The 19,351-nt window shown below is 45.2% G+C and overlaps 1 protein-coding gene across 4 annotated transcripts in view; it reads left to right on the top strand.

The window, feature by feature from the left end:
* DENND2A (DENN domain containing 2A) overlaps nt 1-19,351 on the top strand; it is a 121,436-nt gene that overhangs the window by 34,437 nt on the left and 67,648 nt on the right. For all 4 annotated transcript variants that reach the window (XM_039472550.2, XM_039472547.2, XM_039472549.2 and 1 more), the window contains exons 3-4: nt 3,249-4,391; nt 17,266-17,393. In XM_039472550.2, the coding sequence (XP_039328484.1) occupies nt 3,249-4,391; nt 17,266-17,393 (1,271 nt within the window). The remainder of the gene's footprint in view (nt 1-3,248; nt 4,392-17,265; nt 17,394-19,351) is intronic.

Here is a 19,351-nt window from a genome sequence, read left to right on the forward strand (position 1 = left end):
ATGATTCACCCACCTCAGCCTCCCAAAGTGCTGGGATTACAGGTGTAAGCCACCATTCCTGGCCTCAAAATAATTTTTAATATCTTCATGGCACTACCTAATCTCCTCAGATTACATTTGGAAGCATGTATCATTACATATATATTCTAGGCCAGAACTTTCCTCAGTGATAACAATATTATTCTCCATCCAGTATAGTCGCCATTAGCCACATAGCGCTTCTGAATCCTTGACCGGTGACAGGTCCACCTGAGGAACTGAAACTTGAATTTCACTGGATTTAAGGTTAAATAGTAACGTGTGACTGGTGGCTACTCTATTAGTGCATTTCTAGGCCAAGTGTGAAACCTGAATCTGACTCTTTATTCACACATTCATTCATGTAGCAGATATTTATTGACTACCAACTCTCTCAGGCATTGTTCTGGGTGCTAGGGGTACAGCCTTGGCCACAACAGGCCAAAATAACAGAACAATCCCTGTGCTGGTGACAAGGCTCATAGAGAGCTCACTGTAGTGAGGCTCCATTCCAGAGGAGGTTCTGTTCAGATGCACCACTGCGGCTTTGCCCACTCGAATCAGACAATTTGTCAAGTTCAGACGTGGCACAAACCTCATGACTTGTGATGTTGTTTTAGGTTTTAATTAGTCATTGCAAAGAACTTCCTGCAGATAAGAAAAGCAGGAAAGGCTGGGGGCGGTGGCTCACACCTGTAATCCCAGCACTTTGGGAGGCCAAGGTGGGCAGATCACCTGAGATCAGGAGTTCGAGACCCGCCCAGCCAACATGAAGAAACCCTGTCTCTTCTAAAAACACAAAAACACTTAGCCAGGCGTTGTGGTGGCCACCTGCAATCCCAGCTACTCGGGAGGCTAAGGCAAAAGAATTGCTTAAACCCAGCAGTTGGAGGTTGCAGTGAGCCAAGATTATGCCATTACATTTCAGCCTAGGCCAGAGAGTGGGACTTCGTCTCAAGAAAAAAAAAAAAAAAGGGCCGGGCATGGTGGCTCAAGCCTGTAATCCCAGAACTTTGGGAGGCTGAGGCGGGCGGATCACGAGGTCAAGAGATCGAGACCATCTTGGTCAACAAGGTGAAACCCCGTCTCTACTAAAAATACAAAAAATTAGCTGGGCATGGTGGCGCGTGCCTGTAATCCCAGCTACTCACGAGGCTGAGGCAGGAGAATTGCCTGAACCCAGGAGGTGGAGGTTGCGGTGAGCCGAGATCGTGTCATTGCACTCCAGCCTGGGTAACAAGAGTGAAACTCCGTCTCAAAAAAAAAAAAAAAAAAAAGGGAAGAAAAACAACCTATGTAATTTTTACTTCATGAAATTACTTCTATTTTCTTTTTTTCTTTTCTTTTTTGAGACAGTCTCCCTGTGTCGCCTAGGCTGGAGTGCAGTGGCTCAATCTCAGCTCACTGCAATAGTAGAGATGGGTTTCACCATGTTAGCCAGGGTGGTCTCAAATTCCTGACCTCAAGCAATTTGCCCACCTTGGCCTCCCAAAGTGCTGGGATTTCAGGCATGAGCCACCGCATCTGCCTCCTATTTCATCAAAGAAAAAAAATTTATAACAATGATAGCCACCATTTATTGTATACTCATAAGATACTGAATATTTTATGTGGGCTGGCTCCTTAAATATTTATAGTCACCCTATTAGATGCTTATTATTATTATTATTACTAGAGATGGAGTCTTGCTCTGTTGCCCAGGTTGGAGTGCAGTGGCATGATCTCTGTTCACTGCAAACTCCGCCTCCCAGGTTCAAGCAATTCTCCTGCCAAAGCCTCCTGAGTAGCTGGGACTACAGGTTTGCGCCACCACGCCAAGCTAATTTTTGGGTTTTTGTTTTTGGTTTTTTTTTAGTAGAGACAGGGTTTCAGGCCAGTCGCAGTGGCTCACGCCTGTAATCCCAGCGCTTTGGGAGGGTGAGGCAGGCAGATCACCTGAGATTGGGAGTTCAAGACAAATAGAGATGGGATTTCACTGTACTGACCAGGCTGGACTCAAACTAAACTTGTGATCTGTGGGGAACGTTCCCTTGTGAGACTCCCAAAAGGCGTGGGTCTCACTATATGGTGAGCTTGATCCCAAACACAGTTTCCTGTTGGAGGCAGTCGAGCTATTGGAAAGAAGGAACTGAAAGATGACTGATCAGTTTCTAATATCAACCACGATATTGTTTGGGCCTAAACTATGCAGTGCTGCTAGACTGAGTGACTCCATACCAACAACTAGTTTCTGCTTTTAACTTTTATGACTCTTTCTTTAAGAATAGCTTTAACCTTTTCTTTACTTGCATGACTGCCTTGTACCCTAGATAATGGTTTAACGACTTAGCTTGTGACTTTCTGATACTGTTATCTGAACAGAGACCCCTTCTGGAGAAATAGATAAAGTACACCACCTGATCACTTTTATGAGCTGTGATCACAAACCCCCTGCACAACAAAATGTACTTGTGACTTTCTGATTTTGTAACTTTCTGTTCCCTTTTATTGTTCTTCGCATACTGTGGGGATGACGTCATTTACTTTGATCTTAAAATATATAATGAGACCCTGGACAAGAATAAACTCGCTGTTTAGGCACTGCCTTCTCGGCCCTCCAGACCCCTGCTTCCTGTCTCCCTTTATTTCTGTAAGCGCACGCTCTCTTCCAGGTTTTGGGACCCTCTTGCAAGTCGAGAGATCCCTGGCAGACGTGCCGTCCCGACCGTCCCCGACAGTGATCCACCCACCTTGGCTTCCCAAAGTGCTAGGATTACAGGCATGAGCCACCATGTCTGGCCCATATTATTGTCTCCATTTTACAGAGATGGAAACTGAGGTTTAGAGGATTTAATTTGGCTAAGGTCATGTGGCAGAATTGGGATTTAAACCCAAGCCTATCAGATTCCAAAACTCAATTGCTCCTTTCATTTCACCATCCTGTCTCTCCAAGAAAAATACAAAATGGATTTGTAATTTTTTTTGTAGAGATGGGGTCTTGTTATGTTGCCCAGGCTGGTTTTGAACTCCTGGCCTAAAGTGATCCTCCCACCTCAACCTCCCAAAGTGCTGAGATTACAGGCATGAGCCACCATACCCTGTTCACAAAGTGATTTTTTTAAAAATAGGGGTTTCAGTGTTTGTGGTTTGTAAGATTTGCATGTAACATTTATATCTAAATTCTGGCAAATCTCTATGACCAGCCAAGAACAATAAGAATCACTCACCTGCTGTTTGTCCTTCTTGTGCAGGGTCAAGGTGGAAGGTCTAAGGACTAAGAAAGACCCTCGAAGGCATCCACTTCAGTTCTCCATTCCTTTCCTAGAGACTGATCAGGAGTCAAGCTTCAGAAAGCGCCCCCTGGAAGGTCTTCACAGCCTCCCGCTAGAGTCGAGAATGGACATGTTCAGCTTGGATATGATCATCAGTGACCCAGCTGCAGAAGCCAGCAGGGCTGGGAAGAAGCAGCTCAGAGGCGTTCAGAACCCCTGCCCATCTGCCAGAGCCGGACCCCGGCACAAGCCCCTCAACATAAAGGACAAGATATCAGAATGGGAGGGGAAGAAAGAGGTGCCCACTCCTGCACCCAGCAGGAGAGCAGACGGACAGGAGGATTATCTGCCGTCCTGTATGGTGGAGAGGAGGAGAAGTAGTGATGGGGTGAGAACTCAGGTCACAGAGACTAAGAATGGAATGAAGCCAGAAACAGAGAGCACAGAGAAGGAGAGGAATAAAGGAGCAGTGAAAGTCAGGGGACAGGACCCAGAGCCCGGGCAAGACCTGCGCCAGCCAGACCGGGATGTGGATTCTAGCTGGGGCCGAGGCCGAGAGCCAAGACTTGGCAAGCTTCGCTTTCAGAATGATCACCTCTCAGTGCTGAAGCAGGTCAAGAAACTCGAGCAGGCTTTGAAGGATGGGTCGGCAGGGCTGGATCCCCAGCTGCCAGGGACCTGTTATTCCCCACACTGCCCACCTGACAAGGCAGAGGCGGGGCCCAGCCTTCCTGAGAACCTGGTAGGCGGGAATGGCTCAGAAGTCAGCCGGAGGGTCCACTCCTCGGACCTGGAAGGCAGGGAGCCTGCCTCCGAGGCTGTGGAGGACAGGAGAGGTTCATGCAGAAAGCCCTGGGACCGGAGCCTTGAGAATGTGTACAGGGGCTGGGAGGGCTCCCTCACAAAGCCCTTCATCAGCCCCCCGCCCAAACCCCGGAGAACGTTCAAACATGCTGGAGAAGGGGACAAAGAGGGGAAGCCTGGCATCGGCTTCAGGAAAGAGAAAAGAAACCTGCCTCCTCTGCCCTCTCTACCTCCCCCGCCTCTGCCCTCCTCTCCCCCGCCTTCCTCTGTGAACAGAAGACTGTGGACCGGGAGACAGAAATCCAGTGCAGACCACAGGTAGGTGCTGGTGTGGCCGGGCAGAGCATCACCACCTGACACTCTTAGTGCTTTATGTCCCATCATAACTGTCTGTTCTCAGCTGAATTATTTGTTTCATTAAACTGATGGATCCTGTAGTCCAGAGGGTTCATAGCTTAGGTACTTTGTTAATTAACCTGGAAACTTGGTAACTGTTGCATGTATTTTGTGTTTGTTCTCAGTCCTCAAAAAAGACTATTTGCTTTTAAAAAAATTAGCCTTTAAAGGCTGGGTGCAGTGGCTCACACCTGTAATCCCAGCACTTTGGGAGGCCGAGTTGGGCAGATGACAAGGTCAAGAGATAAGATCATCCTGGCCAACATGGTGAAACCCTGTCTCTACTAAACATACAAAAATTAGCTGGACGTGGTGGTGTGCACCTGTAGGCCCACCTACTCGGGAGCGTGAGGCAGGAACCTGGGAGGCAGAGGTTGCCGTGAGCCGAGATCACGCCACTGCTTTCCAGCCTGGTGACTGAGCGAGATTGTCAAAAAAAAAAAACAAACAAAAAAAAACCCTTTAGATGTAATAAGGACTTAGAATTGGGGACAGTAACCAAGAGTTAAATGAAGGACTCATGTTAACCCTGGCAGTCTACAACCTGCTAGTCCCTGCTAACTACCAGTGCTTGAATTTTTCTTGGTATGGGCTTTAGAAACACATTGCCTGGTGTCTACTCTGGCCCTGTCATTGTCTATCTATGTAACCTTTTTTTTTTTTTTTTTTTTTTTTGAGACGGAGTTTCACTCTTGTTACCCAGGCTGGAGTGCAATGGCACAATCTCGGCTCACCGCAACCTCTGCCTCCTGGGTTCAGGCAATTCTCCTGCCTCAGCCTCCTGAGTAGCTGGGATTACAGGCACACGCCACCATGCCCAGCTAATTTTTTTATTTTTAGTAGAGACGGGGTTTCACCATGTTGACCAGGACGGTCTCGATCTCTTGACCTCGTGATCCACCCGCCTCGGCCTCCCAAAGTGCTGGGATTACAGGCTTGAGCCACCGTGCCCGGCTATCTTAAACAAGTTATTGAACCTCTTAAAGCCTCAGCTTTCTTCTTTATACATGTGGATGCATGCACTGTGAATATTTTATAACATTAAAATAACACATTAAGTAATAAAGCATGTTAATGCTTAAAAATAAAATCAGAGCTAGGGGTGGTGGCTCATGCCTGTAATCCCAGCACTTTGGGAGGCCAAGGCAGGCGAATCACAAGTCAGGAGTTTGAGACCAGCCTGACCAACAAGGTGAAATCCCGTCTCTACTAAAAATACAAAAAAATTAGCTGGGCATGGTGGTGCACGCCTGTAATGCCAGCTACTCAGGAAGCTGAGGCAGGAGAATCGCTTGAACCCAGAGGTGGAGGTTGCAGTGAGCTGAGATCGCACCACTGCACTCCATCCTGGGTGACAGAGCGAGACCCCACCTCAAAAAAATATAAATAAATAAATAAATAATAAAGCAAAATAAAATCTGGGCTTTGAAAACAATTTTTCTATTTTGCAACTTAATCTCTAGTCCATTTCTGTAACATGCTAGTTGGTTCGATACCCACTAATCTAAGAAACCAGCTTTAGAACAAAACTCCTCACAACAGTTGTACTTTCTTTCATCACTTCACCTCCTATTTTCTCTTGACCCACCCCATTAAGCTTTGGGAACCTCCTCCTAAAACTACCCTGGCCCAAGGCCACCAGGAACCTCCATCTGCCAAATTCAGTTGCCAGTTCTCCATTCTTTTCTTAATTGGCCTCTCTCAGTATTTGAGGAACACGTGTTGACTCGCTTCATCTTGAAATACTTTCTTCATTTGGCTTCTGGGTCACCCATATCCCTGGAAGTCCTGCTTCCCTGGGTCCTCTGAGTTCCATCCTTTTCTCCTTCCATCTGTCAGAGCACACCCCGAACCCATCCTCACCTCAGCCCAGGGCCAGACCTGAGACTTTTCTTCTCCATCTATACTCACTCCCTAAATGATCTCATCCAGCCCCATGGCCTTAAATGTTAAGGTCATGCTTATAACTCCCAAATTTAGGCGTCCAGCCCCAACTCCCTCCCCCAGTTTAAGATTTGTGTGGTTGGCCGGGCGCGGTGGCTCACGCCTGTAATCCCAGCACTTTGGGAGGCCGAGGCAGGTGGATCACGAGGTCAAGAGATCGAGACCATCCTGGCCAACATGGTGAAACCCCGTCTCTAAAAAAAAAAAAAAAAAAAAAAAAAAAAACTAAAAGTGGGTTGTGGGTTTTCATTTTAGGCCGGTCGCAGCTGTAATCCCAGCACTCTGGGAGGCTGAGGTGGGCGGATCACCTGAGGTCAGGAGTTTGAGACCAGCCTGACCAATATGGTGAAACCCTATCTTAAAAAAAAAAAAAAAAAAAAAGATTTGTGTGGTCATCTCCTGCTTGGATCTCCATTTGGTTGTCTGACCGTTTGTACCTAACATGTCCAAACCTAAATTCTCCTTCCAGGCCACCAGTAACCACCACCTCCACCTAAAATAATTGTCATCCTACTAAACAGCATCCCCCTTTGTTTAGTTGCTTTAGGCCACAAACCTAAAAAGTCATCTCCGATTCCTCTCGTTTTGCCATACCCCTTCCTAACTCAACACCAAGTCCTCTGGTTCTAGTTTCAGAACTTTATCCCAAATCTGCCCACATCTCCTCCACTGCTACCATCTTAATCATCTTGGATTCACCTCCCACCCCCAGAACATTCCTCCCTCAGCAGCCAGAGGAGTCTTCTAAAAATAGAAATTAAATTATAAATTCAGTCTTGTCACTCCGCACTCAACATGGTTTGTCATGTAGGATGATTCTTTTGGCTGTAAATTGCATAATTTCTTTTTTTTCCACTTCCCCCTGCCCACAAATAGCATGATTTCTTATGTTCTCTTCAAGGGGAAAAAAAGTTTGCATATTCTAGAATTTATTTTTGTATATATGTATATATATGTACATATATATAAGTTTTTCCCAGTTTACAAATCATGCATATGATAAAGAGCATATAGCACTACTAGTCTTGCTGCTTACTAGCTGTATGACATTGGACAAGCCACTGAATTTACGTTGGCCTCATTTTACTTATCGGTAAAATGTTGATAATTATAGTAACCACTTCACAGAGTTGTTGTAAGATTAAATGAGTTAGTATGTGTAAACATAAACTTAGTACAGAGCCTGTACTATGTTATATGTGTTAGGTGTTTTTTTCCTCTGGCTCCATTCTGTTTAATTAATTAGGCGATTTCTTTTTCAGTATCAAACTTTATTTTAACTTCATAATGTATTATTATGATTATTATTTTGAGACAGAGTCTCTCTGTGTCGCCCAGGCTGGAGTGTGGTGGCACGATCACGGCTCACTGCATCCTCCACCTCCCATCTCAGCCTCCCAAGTACCTGAGATTACAGGTGTGCACCACTGCCCGGCTACTTTTTTGTATTTTTAGTAGGGACAGGTTTCACCATGTTGTCCAGGCTGGTCTTGAACCCTTGACCGAAAGTAATCCACCCACCTCGGCCTCCCAAAGTGCTGGGATGATAGGTGTGAGCCCTAATCCCAGCCCATAGTATTTTAATGTCTAGTAGGGCTTCTAGAAATTTCTTAATGTTACTAATAGTCAGTTGATCCTCTTGGACTTCCTGTATATACGATCATGTCGTATGCAAAAAAACAAACAAAAAAAACTTTGTCTCTCTCCTTTTTAGTAATTGTAAACCTCTTATTTGTTTATTTACTTATTATTTATCCTTTCCAAAAATGTCTTGAGTGTTTCTGCCTGTTTTTCTTAACGTTCTATGTATTACTGTCAAATTTCAGATACACAACATATGTGGGGGTTTTTGCAATTAATATGGAATTATTTGGCATGCTACGTATTTGCTGTGTTTATTTCTAAGTCTTTTCTCTTTTTGATGCAATTGTTAATGTAGTCTTTTTCTCATATGGTCTTTATATTTAAGAAAACTACTTTGTGTGTGTGTGTGTGTGTGTGTGTGTGTGTGTATTTTAAGACATCCTAAAGAATTTCTTACTATTTCTAATAGTCTGTCAGTTGATTCTCTTGGGCTTTCTATGAATATAACCATATTGTCTGCAAAAAATCCTCATTTTACCTTTTTCTTTTTAATTTTTACCTAATTCTTTTACCACATTGCACTGGCCGAGACTCCAGAACAGTGTTAAATCATAGTGCTGAAAGCAGTATGCAGCCTACCTCAACCCTAACTTTAATGGTAATGCATCTAGGGTTTCACTCGAAGGCACTCTTATTTGAGATGTGTTTTTATGCTATCAAGTCATGTCCATTTATATTTTTTTTCACTTAAAGATTTGATTTTTGCCGGGCACGGTGGCTCACACCTGTAATCCCAGCACTTTGGGAGGCTGAGGTGGGTGGATCACGAGGTCAAGAGATCGAGACCATCCTGGTCAACATGGTGAAACCCCGTCTCTACTAAAAATACAAAAAATTAGCTGGGCGTGGTGGCGCGTGCCTGTAATCCCAGCTACTCAGGAGGCTGAGGCAGGAGAATTGCCTGAACCCAGGAAGCGGAGGTTGCGGTGAGCCGAGATCGCGCCATTGCACTCCAGCCTGGGTAACAAGAGCGAAACTCTGTCTCAAAAAAAAAAAAAAAAGCCGGGCGCGGTGGCTCAAGCCTGTAATCCCAGCACTTTGGGAGGCGGAGGCGGGTGGATCACGAGGTCAAGAGATCGAGACCATCCTGGTCAACATGGTGAAACCCCGTCTCTACTAAAAATACAAAAAAATTAGCTGGGCATGGTGGCACATGCCTGTAATCCCAGCTACTCAGGAGGCTGAGGCAGGAGAATTGCCTGAACCCAGGAGGCGGAGGTTGCGGTGAGCCGAGATCGCGCCATTGCACTCCAGCCTGGGTAACAAGAGCAAAACTCTGTCTCAAAAAAAAAAAAACAAAAACAAAAACAAAAACAAAAAAAAAAAGATTTGATTTTTGTTAAAGTACTTTTCAGAAACTCCAGATGATCATGATTCTTCTCCTTTAGTCCATTCATAGTGAAGTTATATCTTAATATTAACCCATCCTTAAATTTGGGGTATGAACTCCCATTTGGGCCTGGTTTATTATTCTGTTAATGTATTACTGAATTTTATTTGCTAATATTTTAAGATTTTGTGTCAGTAAATAAATGAGACTGGTCTATACTTGGCTTTTATTGCACTATTTTTTTTTTTTTTTTTTACAGAATGCATACAGGATGATTGCACTATCTTTACCAAGTCTGGTTATCAGTGTTATGTGAGGTCTGTAGAAGAGCTTAGATGCTTCTTTCTTTATGTTCTGAGAAAGTCTGAATCCATCCAATAGTAAACCCTTTCTCCAATTAGTGCCAGAGCCCGGGTCCCAAGTACTCCCAGACTTCCCTGCTCCTGCCCAGAGCATCCCACAGCAGCCTTTCCACACCCCTTCTGGCCGTTCCTCCAAGGAGGCCCACACCCCCAGGGGCAGGTTGGTTCTGGGAAACTGGAATCCTTCATCTGTGTCATCACTGGGCAGGCCAGTCAACCTGGGGAACAGTTATTCCCATTATCTTTTCTCTCTTAACTACCATCTGCGCTTTTCAGTCTTTCAGCGTTTTCTTTATAACCAGCTAAAGTTACTTATTTCAGTCCAAAGATGAAATTTTTCTTGGCCAGTTTGAACATGGTTGCATCAGCTGTGTTTTAACAATTTTGGCTTTGGGTTTTTCATTTTGTTTAAAGTAGTACAATGGAGGTGATTAGGGCAAGATGTTCACTTTCTACTCTTAAAAAAATAAAGTCTGCTCTTTATTGTGGTCCTATCTCTTAAAAATAAAATAAAAAGTACTCTCCCATGAATTTGGCAGACTCACCACCCTCTCTGAGGCAGGAAAGCCAAACCAAGGTTGAAGAAAGAAATGATTAAGGATTTGGAGGTTATGAGGGTCTAGAATTTCATGGCCAGGCTGTGTGTGCCTTAGAGAATGTATTCAGCTTGTTTTCATAGGCCAATTAGTTCACCTCCTTAAGAGCCAAACCAGTGGACTCAGATCCTCGGTTTAAAAAGGCTACTTTTCTTTTTCTCTTCCTATTTCTCTCTCTTCTATTTTTCTTTTCTCCTCTTCTCTTTCCTTCTTTTTCTCTCTCCTTTTCTATTTGCTGTCTTCTCTCTTCTTTCTTCATTTCTTTAAAGCCTCAGGAAATTAAATGCAAGGACTTCTGCCTTCAATCCTAAAATGGAAAATTAGAAACCCTCAAATGTCAGGAAATTCCAAAGATAAGGTTCCTACAGCAACATTCACTTGGTTCTATGTGTTTTATGGCATATATCAAATAGCTTTGGCAGGAATGTAACAAGAAAAGTTTATTACTTTTAAGTGTGAGCAACATCCTGAAACCACATGTATCTACATACTCAAAATGTCTTAACTGGAATTCAGATTTTAAAAATTTAATTTGGTCATGTGACAGCTTGTAGATCTTTATGAAACCAAATAACTGCATTGACCAAAATTTCAACTTTTCAGCTGATTGTTTTGGCATCATATACATTTGGCCTTTCGTTGGGGTGTTCATATGAGACTTTCAGAACTTCTTGAGGACGTGAAACCTTAGTCATTATATAGCTACCAGATCACACTGTGGTATTACTGATTCCATAATTTCCATCTTCTGTGGGACTGATACAGATCCCCACAGCTCTGGCTGGGCAGCAACCCTCAGCTCTCATAGGTTTAACAGTTCAAGTTAACTTACCAGCCAAGCTGTGGTCTGTCTCACTCAGCAAGACATCCCTGAGACAACTCGGAATTACCACGTCTAAAAATGGAATGTTTCAAATCTTCAAAGGAGCACATTGTTTGATTAAGTTGATGTTTACAGCAAAAGCTACTCTGGAAGCTTCTGAGAAACTTGATGTAGTAAAGCCTTTTATTTCAGTATTAGTTGCATTGGAAAACAGAGAGACGGTGTTTGCTCTTCTAAAGTTACTGTTGTCCATTACAAGAGTGATTTTCATGTCAATTCTCATTGAAAGGTGGAAATGGTTGGATATTAGTGACAATGAGGGACAGAAATAGTTTTTCCTTCTTACATTTCCGGTTTGGATCCAGGATAGAGAAAAGCAGAAACCCTATGAGTGGCCCTAGTATACAGTGGAGGAGCTGCCTGATAACAGAATGCAAGCTGAGAGCTCATGGAAGCCTCCTCCTGCCTAGCCGCCTGCCCTCAGCACGTGGTGGTAGAAATGCCCTTCCTGGGGTGTGGTGGGCCATGGGGAAGATCTGTCCGTGGCCACTCAGGATGGACAGCCAGAAAGACTCTGGCAGCTGGAGGATGATGGATGTCAGCGTGTGTCATCCTTGACCCAGCTGGATGATGTTTTTGTTTTGTTTTTTGTTTTTTGTTTTTTGTTTTTTTGAGATGGAGTCTTGTTCTGTTGCTAGGCTGGAGTGCAGTGGCGTGATCTTGGCTTACTACAACCTCTGACTCCTTGGTTGAAGCAATTCTCCTACCTCAGCCTCCCGAGTAGCTGGGAGCACCACCACGCCCAGCTAATTTTTGTATTTTTAGTAGAGATGGGGTTTCACCATGTTGGCCAGGATGGTCTCAATCTCCTGACCTCATGATCCGCCTACCTAGGCCTCCCAGAGTGCTGGGATTACAGGCATGAGCCACCGCGCCCGGCCCTGGATAATGTTTTAAATGGTTGCTAGGTGCCAGGCTAGCCAAGGGTTTTTTTGTTTTGTTTTGTTTTGATTTTAAAGACAGGGTCTTGCTCTGTCGTCCAGGCTGGAGTGCAGACTTGCAATCTTGACTCACTGCAACCTCTGCCTCCTGGGCTAAGCGATTCTCCTGCCTCTTCCTCCCAAGTAGTTGCAACCACAGGCACATGCCACGACACCCAGCTAATTTTTGTATTTTTGTAGAGGCAGGGTTTTGCTATGTTGCCCAGGCTGGTCTTGAACTCCTGGATTCAAGCCATCTGCCTGCCTCAGCCTTCGAAAGTGCTGAAATTACACGTGTGAGCCACGCCGCCTGGCCTGTAGCCAAACTTTTTAAATCTATAGATGAAAATGATCCTTTGAGTTTTCTTTGCATGTATCATTTTTGTTTTATATTTTGGGAGGGGAAACATTTTCCATTAAGGAAAGTTGTTGCCAGTGGATTTGACTCCAAGGGACTGGAGTGTCATGGTGAGGGTGGAGGGGATGCAGGGTGATCATTGGCTACGGAGCCTCCACAAAGAGCACGTGGCGCCTCTGCCTGTGGAAGGATATTTTGCTCTCTTGTTAGTTTTGCAGGCAACCCTGGATTCGCTGTTGAGTTGCTGTTAAGAAATGGAGACCAGTGTTGTTTCTGCCTCTTGTTGGTTAGGTTTTCTGAGTTTTATAGTCTCTTATTAGATCTTACTAGATCACATCTCTTTACCCAGAACAAATGCTTCACTATCTTCTGACTGGCAGTACTCCTGTGGCTCTGTGCCTTGCCTCATTTTATTTTCTTCAGCCTTGAAGGCCCCTTCCCACATGCGCTGACATCCACTTGTATACCCGGCCCCTGAAGCCTCCCAGCACCTGTTCTGTTGCATCCCCAAGGCATGGGACTTTGATCTCTTCTGCTGCCCTTGCTAGGTTCTCCCTGGTGGGTTAGAGCTTGTATCAGTCTCTCTGCCCCTCACAATTGTAATTGTGGATTCTTACCTACTCTAATTCAATGATGCTAATGAGAATTAGACATTATTCCCCTTACATATATAGGGACCATATAGTCTTTATCTTTTTGTTGTGTCTATATATGGTATCTAGCAAATGGATCTGTGATTACCAGCCTGACACCAACAAATCCCCTCAGTTAGGACGTGTAGATTAAACAAAGCTTTGAAAAGCTCATATGCTATGACCACAAGGTTGTTAACCTGATCATCTCGTGGTAATTAGAAACTCTGGTTGGCAGCTTTATATTTCTTGATTAAAAACCTAAATAAATTGATTAGGTTTCAGGTATTCTTTCAAAGATGTTCTTGATTAAAAGATTGAGAACAGGGCCGGGCGCGGTGGCTCAAGCCTGTAATCCCAGCACTTTGGGAGGCCGAGGCGGGTGGATCACGAGGTCAAGAGATCGAGACCAGCCTGGTCAACATGGTGAAACCCCGTCTCTACTAAAAATTAGCTGGGCATGGTGGCACGTGCCTGTAATCCCAGCTACTCAGGAGGCTGAGGCAGGAGAATTGCCTGAACCCAGGAGGCGGAGGTTGCGGTGAGCCAAGATTGCGCCATTGCACTCCAGCCTGGGTAACGAGCAAAAACTCCGTCTCAAAGAAAAAAAAAAAAAAAGATTGAGAACTATCCTGTTTTGTGCTTAGTGGAAAGATTTTGAATTGCTGTATGTAACCGTTATTGCCATTTCTTTATTAAATTCAGAAGCTTTTTTGCCAAATAATTTTTCAAAAAAAAATGATCCTTGGGGAAATGGATTCAAAACAATTTACTAAAAATTAACTCAAGAATAAAGCTGCTTTTTAAAATCCTGAAGTAGGGATAAATTATAAACAGTAAATGTGGCACTTAAAACCAGCTTTTTAAAATATTCATTCACTGGGCCGGGCTCAGTGGCTCACGCCTGTAATCCCAGCACTTTGGGAGGCTGAGGCAGGCAGATTGCTTGAGGTCAGGAGTTCGAGACCATCCTGTCCAACATGGGGGAACCCCGTCTCTACTAAAACAAAAATTAGCTGGGCATGGTGGCACACGCCTGTAATCCCAGCTACTCAGGAGGCTGAGGCAGGAGAATCGCAGAAACCTGGAAAGTAGAAGTTGCAGTAAGCCAAGATCGCACCACTGCACTCCAGCCTGGGCGCAGAGCGAGACTCCATCTCAAAAAAAATAAAATAAAATATTCACTCACTTATTCAACCAATAAATATTTGCTGTGCACCTATTGAGTGTTAGACATAGGAATGTAGTGATGAGCAAGATAAACGGAGACTCTTCTTACGGAATTTGCAGAATAGTAATAGTTAGAAGGACACAGCTGGTTAAGTGATCATAACTGCTGTCAGCGCTGTGAGGAATCCTGGTGCCCTGGGAACATTCAACAGGGGTGTGTAGCCTATCATGGAAGCCAGGCGGGATCAAGAGGAAGTGATGCTCAGGCTAATGGGAGGGTGGGGACTGGGTATTCAGTTTTGGTTTTTGTGTTTTTTTGAGACAGTCTTGCCCTGTCACCCAGGCTGGAGTGCAATGTCGAGATCTTGGCTCACTGCAACCTCTGCCTCCTGGGTTCAAGTGATCCTCCTGCCTCCACCTCCTGAGTAGTTGGCATTACAGGCATGTACCACCACACCCATCTAATTTTTTGTATCTTTAATAGAGATGGAGCTTCACCGAGTTGGCCAGGCTGGTCTCGAACTCCTGACCTTGTGATCCGCCTGCCTCGGCCTCCCAAAGTGTGGGTCTTACAGGCATGAGCCTGGCCATGGGTGTTCAGTTTGAGGGAACAAATAGGTGAAAGCCCTGTGGCAGGAAAGACTGCATCCTGTCAGAGGAACTGCAAGGCAGGAGTGTGGCCCGAGGGGCCAGGAAGGGTCTGGGGTGAGACCCAAAGGTCTTTTGGACCTGTACATAAGGTATGGATTTGGGTTTATTACCTAAGGGAAATGGAAAACAGGAACGTTTTTAAGAAGGGGAGAGAGATTATCAGATTTGCATGTTTAAGGCTCACGCCTATAATCCCAGCACTTTGGGAGGTTGGGGGGGGTGGATCACCTGAGGTCAAAAGTTCGAGACCAGCCTGGCCTACATGGTGAAACCCGGTCTCTAGTAAATATACAAAAAATTAACCAAGCATGGTGGCGTGCGCCTGTAATCCCAGCTACTTGGGAGGCTGAGGCAGGAGAATCGCTTGAACCCAGGAGACAGAGGTTGCAGTGAGCCAAGACCTCCAGCCTAGGCAACAAGAGCAAAACTCTGTCCCAGGGAAAGAAAAAAAAGATTTTCATGTTAAAGAGACCATCCTCGCAGCAGCCTGGAGACTGGGTAGGCACCAGTGGGCAGGTGGGGAGAGGCGACAGGGAGGAACAGCAAGGTCTTGTGGTTACCCTGTGGTGTAGCTGCCGTGGGGACTGAGAGAAGTGGGTGGGTTCAAGGGATGCTTTGGAGGTAAAACTTCGGTTAAGTGGTTGGAAGTAGGCGGTAAGAGGGAGGGAGGTCGGGAGCCTGCTGATTTCCAGGTTTAAGACCTAAACCTGGCTGGGTGCAGTGGCTCAAGCCTGTAATCCCAGCACTTTGGGAGGCTGAGGCGGGTGGATCACGAGGTCAAGAGATCGAGACCATCCTGGTCAACATGGTGAAACCCCGTCTCTACTAAAAATACAAAAAAATTAGCTGGGCATGGTGGCGCGTGCCTGTAATCCCAGCTACTCAGGAGGCTGAGGCAGGAGAATTGCCTGAACCCAGGAGGCGGAGGTTGCGGTGAGCCGAGATCGCGCCATTGCACTCCAACCTGGTAACAAGAGCAAAACTCCGTCTCAAAAAAGAAAAGAAAAGAAAAAAAAAAAAAAGACCTAAACCTTTGGATGGCAGCACTGGGCAAGGAGCTGGTTCTCATCAGGGAGAGGCAATAGGATGACGAGTTCAGTTTCGAGATTCTTGTGCATTGTCCAAATGGGAGGAACTCTCAGGTAGCATTTCATTTATAAAAATGTGGAGAAGTCATGAAGAACATTTAAAACACGACTCAAAATCACAGTGTTTGGCATTGGCTGTTGAAATTTGGCTGTCACATAGGTGACATGCCCCTCAGCAAAGTTCTTTGGAACAACCAGCTCATTCTAACATCTCTGAAACTCAGAAGTACAAAATACAAACTATCGTGGAGGGCCTGGAAAGTAAACTCAGGCTGAGTGGAGGTTACAGCCCTTCCCAGACTGTGGGCTCCCCAAAGGCAAGGTCTTCTCCCTTTGCATCGCACACTTTAATCACAGTGTTTACTTATTAAACATGCAGGCGGGATGTGGAATGAATGTTGATGATGTTTAAATTAGAGAGAAGCCTATTTGGATGTGGTTATCATTCATGAACCTTTCACCGTTTCCTTTCTCTCAAAGTTAATGTGTAAATGAAGGTACTAAAACTTTCAAGTTCAAAAAATATTTGTAGAGAACAAAATTCGCTTAATGGCTGGAGGATTAGTGTGATCACATTTCTCCTCCTCGGGGACCTAATCATCTACCTGAACCTCAGAAGGAGAGGACTGTTGTCCCTGGCTATGGAAATAATGTTAGAATGTCCCAGCACAGTGGCTCACACCTGTCATCCCAGCACTTTGGGTGGCCAAGGTGGGTGGATCACTTGAGCCCAAGAGTTCAAGACCAGCCTAGCTAACATGGTGAAACCCTGTCTCTACTAAATAACAAAAATTAGTCAAGTATGGTGGTGCACGCCTGTAATCCCAGCACTTTGGGAGGCCAAGGCAGGTGGACCACCTGAGGTCAGGAGTTCAAAACCAGCTTGGCCAACATGGTGAAAGTTTGTCTTTATTAAAAATACAAAAACTAGCCAGGCATGCTAGTGCATGCCTGTAGTTCCAGGTATTCGGGAGTAGAGGCACAAGAATTCCTTGAACCCAGGAAGCGGAGGTTGTGGTGAGCCAAGATCCCACCACTGCACTCCAGCCTGGGCGACAGAGCGAGACTCTGTCTCAAAAAAAGAAAAGAAGGTGATTTCAGTAACAATTTTTCTAAGAAAAAGAAAATTTGGGAAAGGGGATATATTAATATATTCTCTGAACCAGCCTAATTTGATTCAAATTCTTTGCTTTTTTCCTCCCATCTTGCACAACCCAGAAAGTCCTATGAGTTTGAAGACTTACTGCAGTCTTCCTCCGAGAGCAGCAGGGTGGACTGGTATGCGCAGACTAAGCTGGGGCTGACACGCACTTTATCGGAGGAGAATGTCTATGAAGACATTCTAGGTAAGAGGCCACACCGTCTGTTTGTGGGTCTGAGTCTGGGAGAAAGGGGAGGGGAAATGGGGCTGGCTGCTGAAAACACATGTGCGCACACACACACACACACACACACACACTCAAAGATGCCTGTGTAGTCAGATGAGAGAGCAGGCTGGGGGAGAGTGGGAGAGTGAGCCAAGCCTCACGGGATACGTGAGAGACCCTGGGGCTGGAGGGGGAAGCCTGGCTGGTGATGCCTGGCCAAGGAGCCAATGTGGCAGAGTGGCATAGTGAGAAAGAAGTGTGGGACCTGGAATCTGAAGATCCAGAACCACATCTAGGCTCTGCTGCTTATTGGCCCAGGACATTGAGCTGGTGACTTCCCATCTCTGAATGTCAGTTCTCCCATCTGTATAATGAGGATGCAGCTAGCTCCCTTGCAAGGTTAAGGACTGGAGAGAATAGTATGTCAACTACCTGGCTTATGACGGATGCTCAGTCGTCTGCAGAGATTACTGAATGAAAGAAAACGCTACACACCAGAGCCTCCTTCAGAAACTGTCGGAGTGTGGCACTAACAGGGCATCAGAATGCAAACTAAATGCATGGCTGGTATTTAAAAAGTAGCTTTGGCTCTAACGCATCCTCTGAGATTTCAGAGTGGGTCTCAGATTCAGAGTTTGCTGAGTTCAGTCATCTTCAGGGAGGTTGATGGTTTTAGTGAAGTGTGAGCTCCAACTGCTCTCTGCTTGTTGGAAATAGATGCTCAGTGCTGCAAAGAAAAATAAGCACTGAGACAAAGGATCTTTCAGCAATGCAATTTTTACTTCCTGAACTGCAGGAAGGGTAACTCTCACTAGCCATCATGCCACGAGAGTACAATGAACAAAGGAAAACAGACAAATTCATCCCCTATGCATTTGGGGTCATCCTTACTGCTGTGTCTGATCTCCGTTGGCTGGAGCCAGACCTCATAATCTGAACTAAAACCTGATTGGCTAACAACTTAAAACTTTTCTAAACAGGTGAAAGCAGTGGAGAGCTGGGACATGCCTGTGAGCACATCCAGCACAGATAAAGTACAAGGACATAGAATGTACTATGTGCCTGTAAGCATGGTATTTCTAACATGCTTATGGTGGGGGTAGGGGAAGACATAAGCTGATAAGAGGTAGAAACGCATATGTGTGTGGAGGTGAGGGACAGGTATGGTGGATATATATAGACATGTGTGCATGTAATTGTCAATATAGAAAACACAGGAGGAGGAAATAGAAGACTTCAGGAAGGGCAGATATTTAGCTAAGCAATTGGAATTGCACCTGTGTCCAGGATACTGGAGATGGGCTCCTGCCAAAGCAGCTGGATTCCCAGATCTAAAATGGGAGAGAGATCTGGACTTCTTTTAGCAGTGACTGCCCAAGAGGATGCTTTCAGTTATAAGGAGCAGAAAACCAAACCATCAGCTTGTATGACCAGAATTGGTGGCTTTTCTTTCTTTTATTTCTTTTTCTTTTTCTTTTTTTTTTTTTAAGACAGGAATCACAATCTCAGGTCACTGCTTCCTCCACCTCCCAGGTTCATGTGAATCTACTGCCTCAGCCTCCTGAGTAGCTGGGATTACAGACACCTGCCACCACGCCCAGCTAATTTTTGTAGGTTTTTTTAAGGAGAAACAGGATTTTGCCACATTGCCTAGGCTAGTCTCAAACTCCTGGGCTCAGGTGATCCACCCGCTTCAGCCTCCCAAAATCCTGAAATTACAGGTGTGAGCCCCTGCACCCAGCCTCCTTCCTCCGTTTCCTACCTCTCAAGTTAGCTTTATTCTCAGCAGGCTTCCTAGGGCCCCACAATGGCTGCCATCAGCTCCCTGGAATCCAAATCTTCCTGGTGGAGAGAAGAGCTTTTCTCCTGCAAGTCCCAGCAGAGATCCTGAGGTTCACCCTCGCTAGACCAGTCAAGGCCCCTTGTTCACCTTTGGA

The sequence above is a fragment of the Saimiri boliviensis genome, chromosome 10 (assembly GCF_048565385.1).
Source record: "Saimiri boliviensis isolate mSaiBol1 chromosome 10, mSaiBol1.pri, whole genome shotgun sequence".
Lineage (NCBI taxonomy): Eukaryota > Metazoa > Chordata > Mammalia > Primates > Cebidae > Saimiri > Saimiri boliviensis.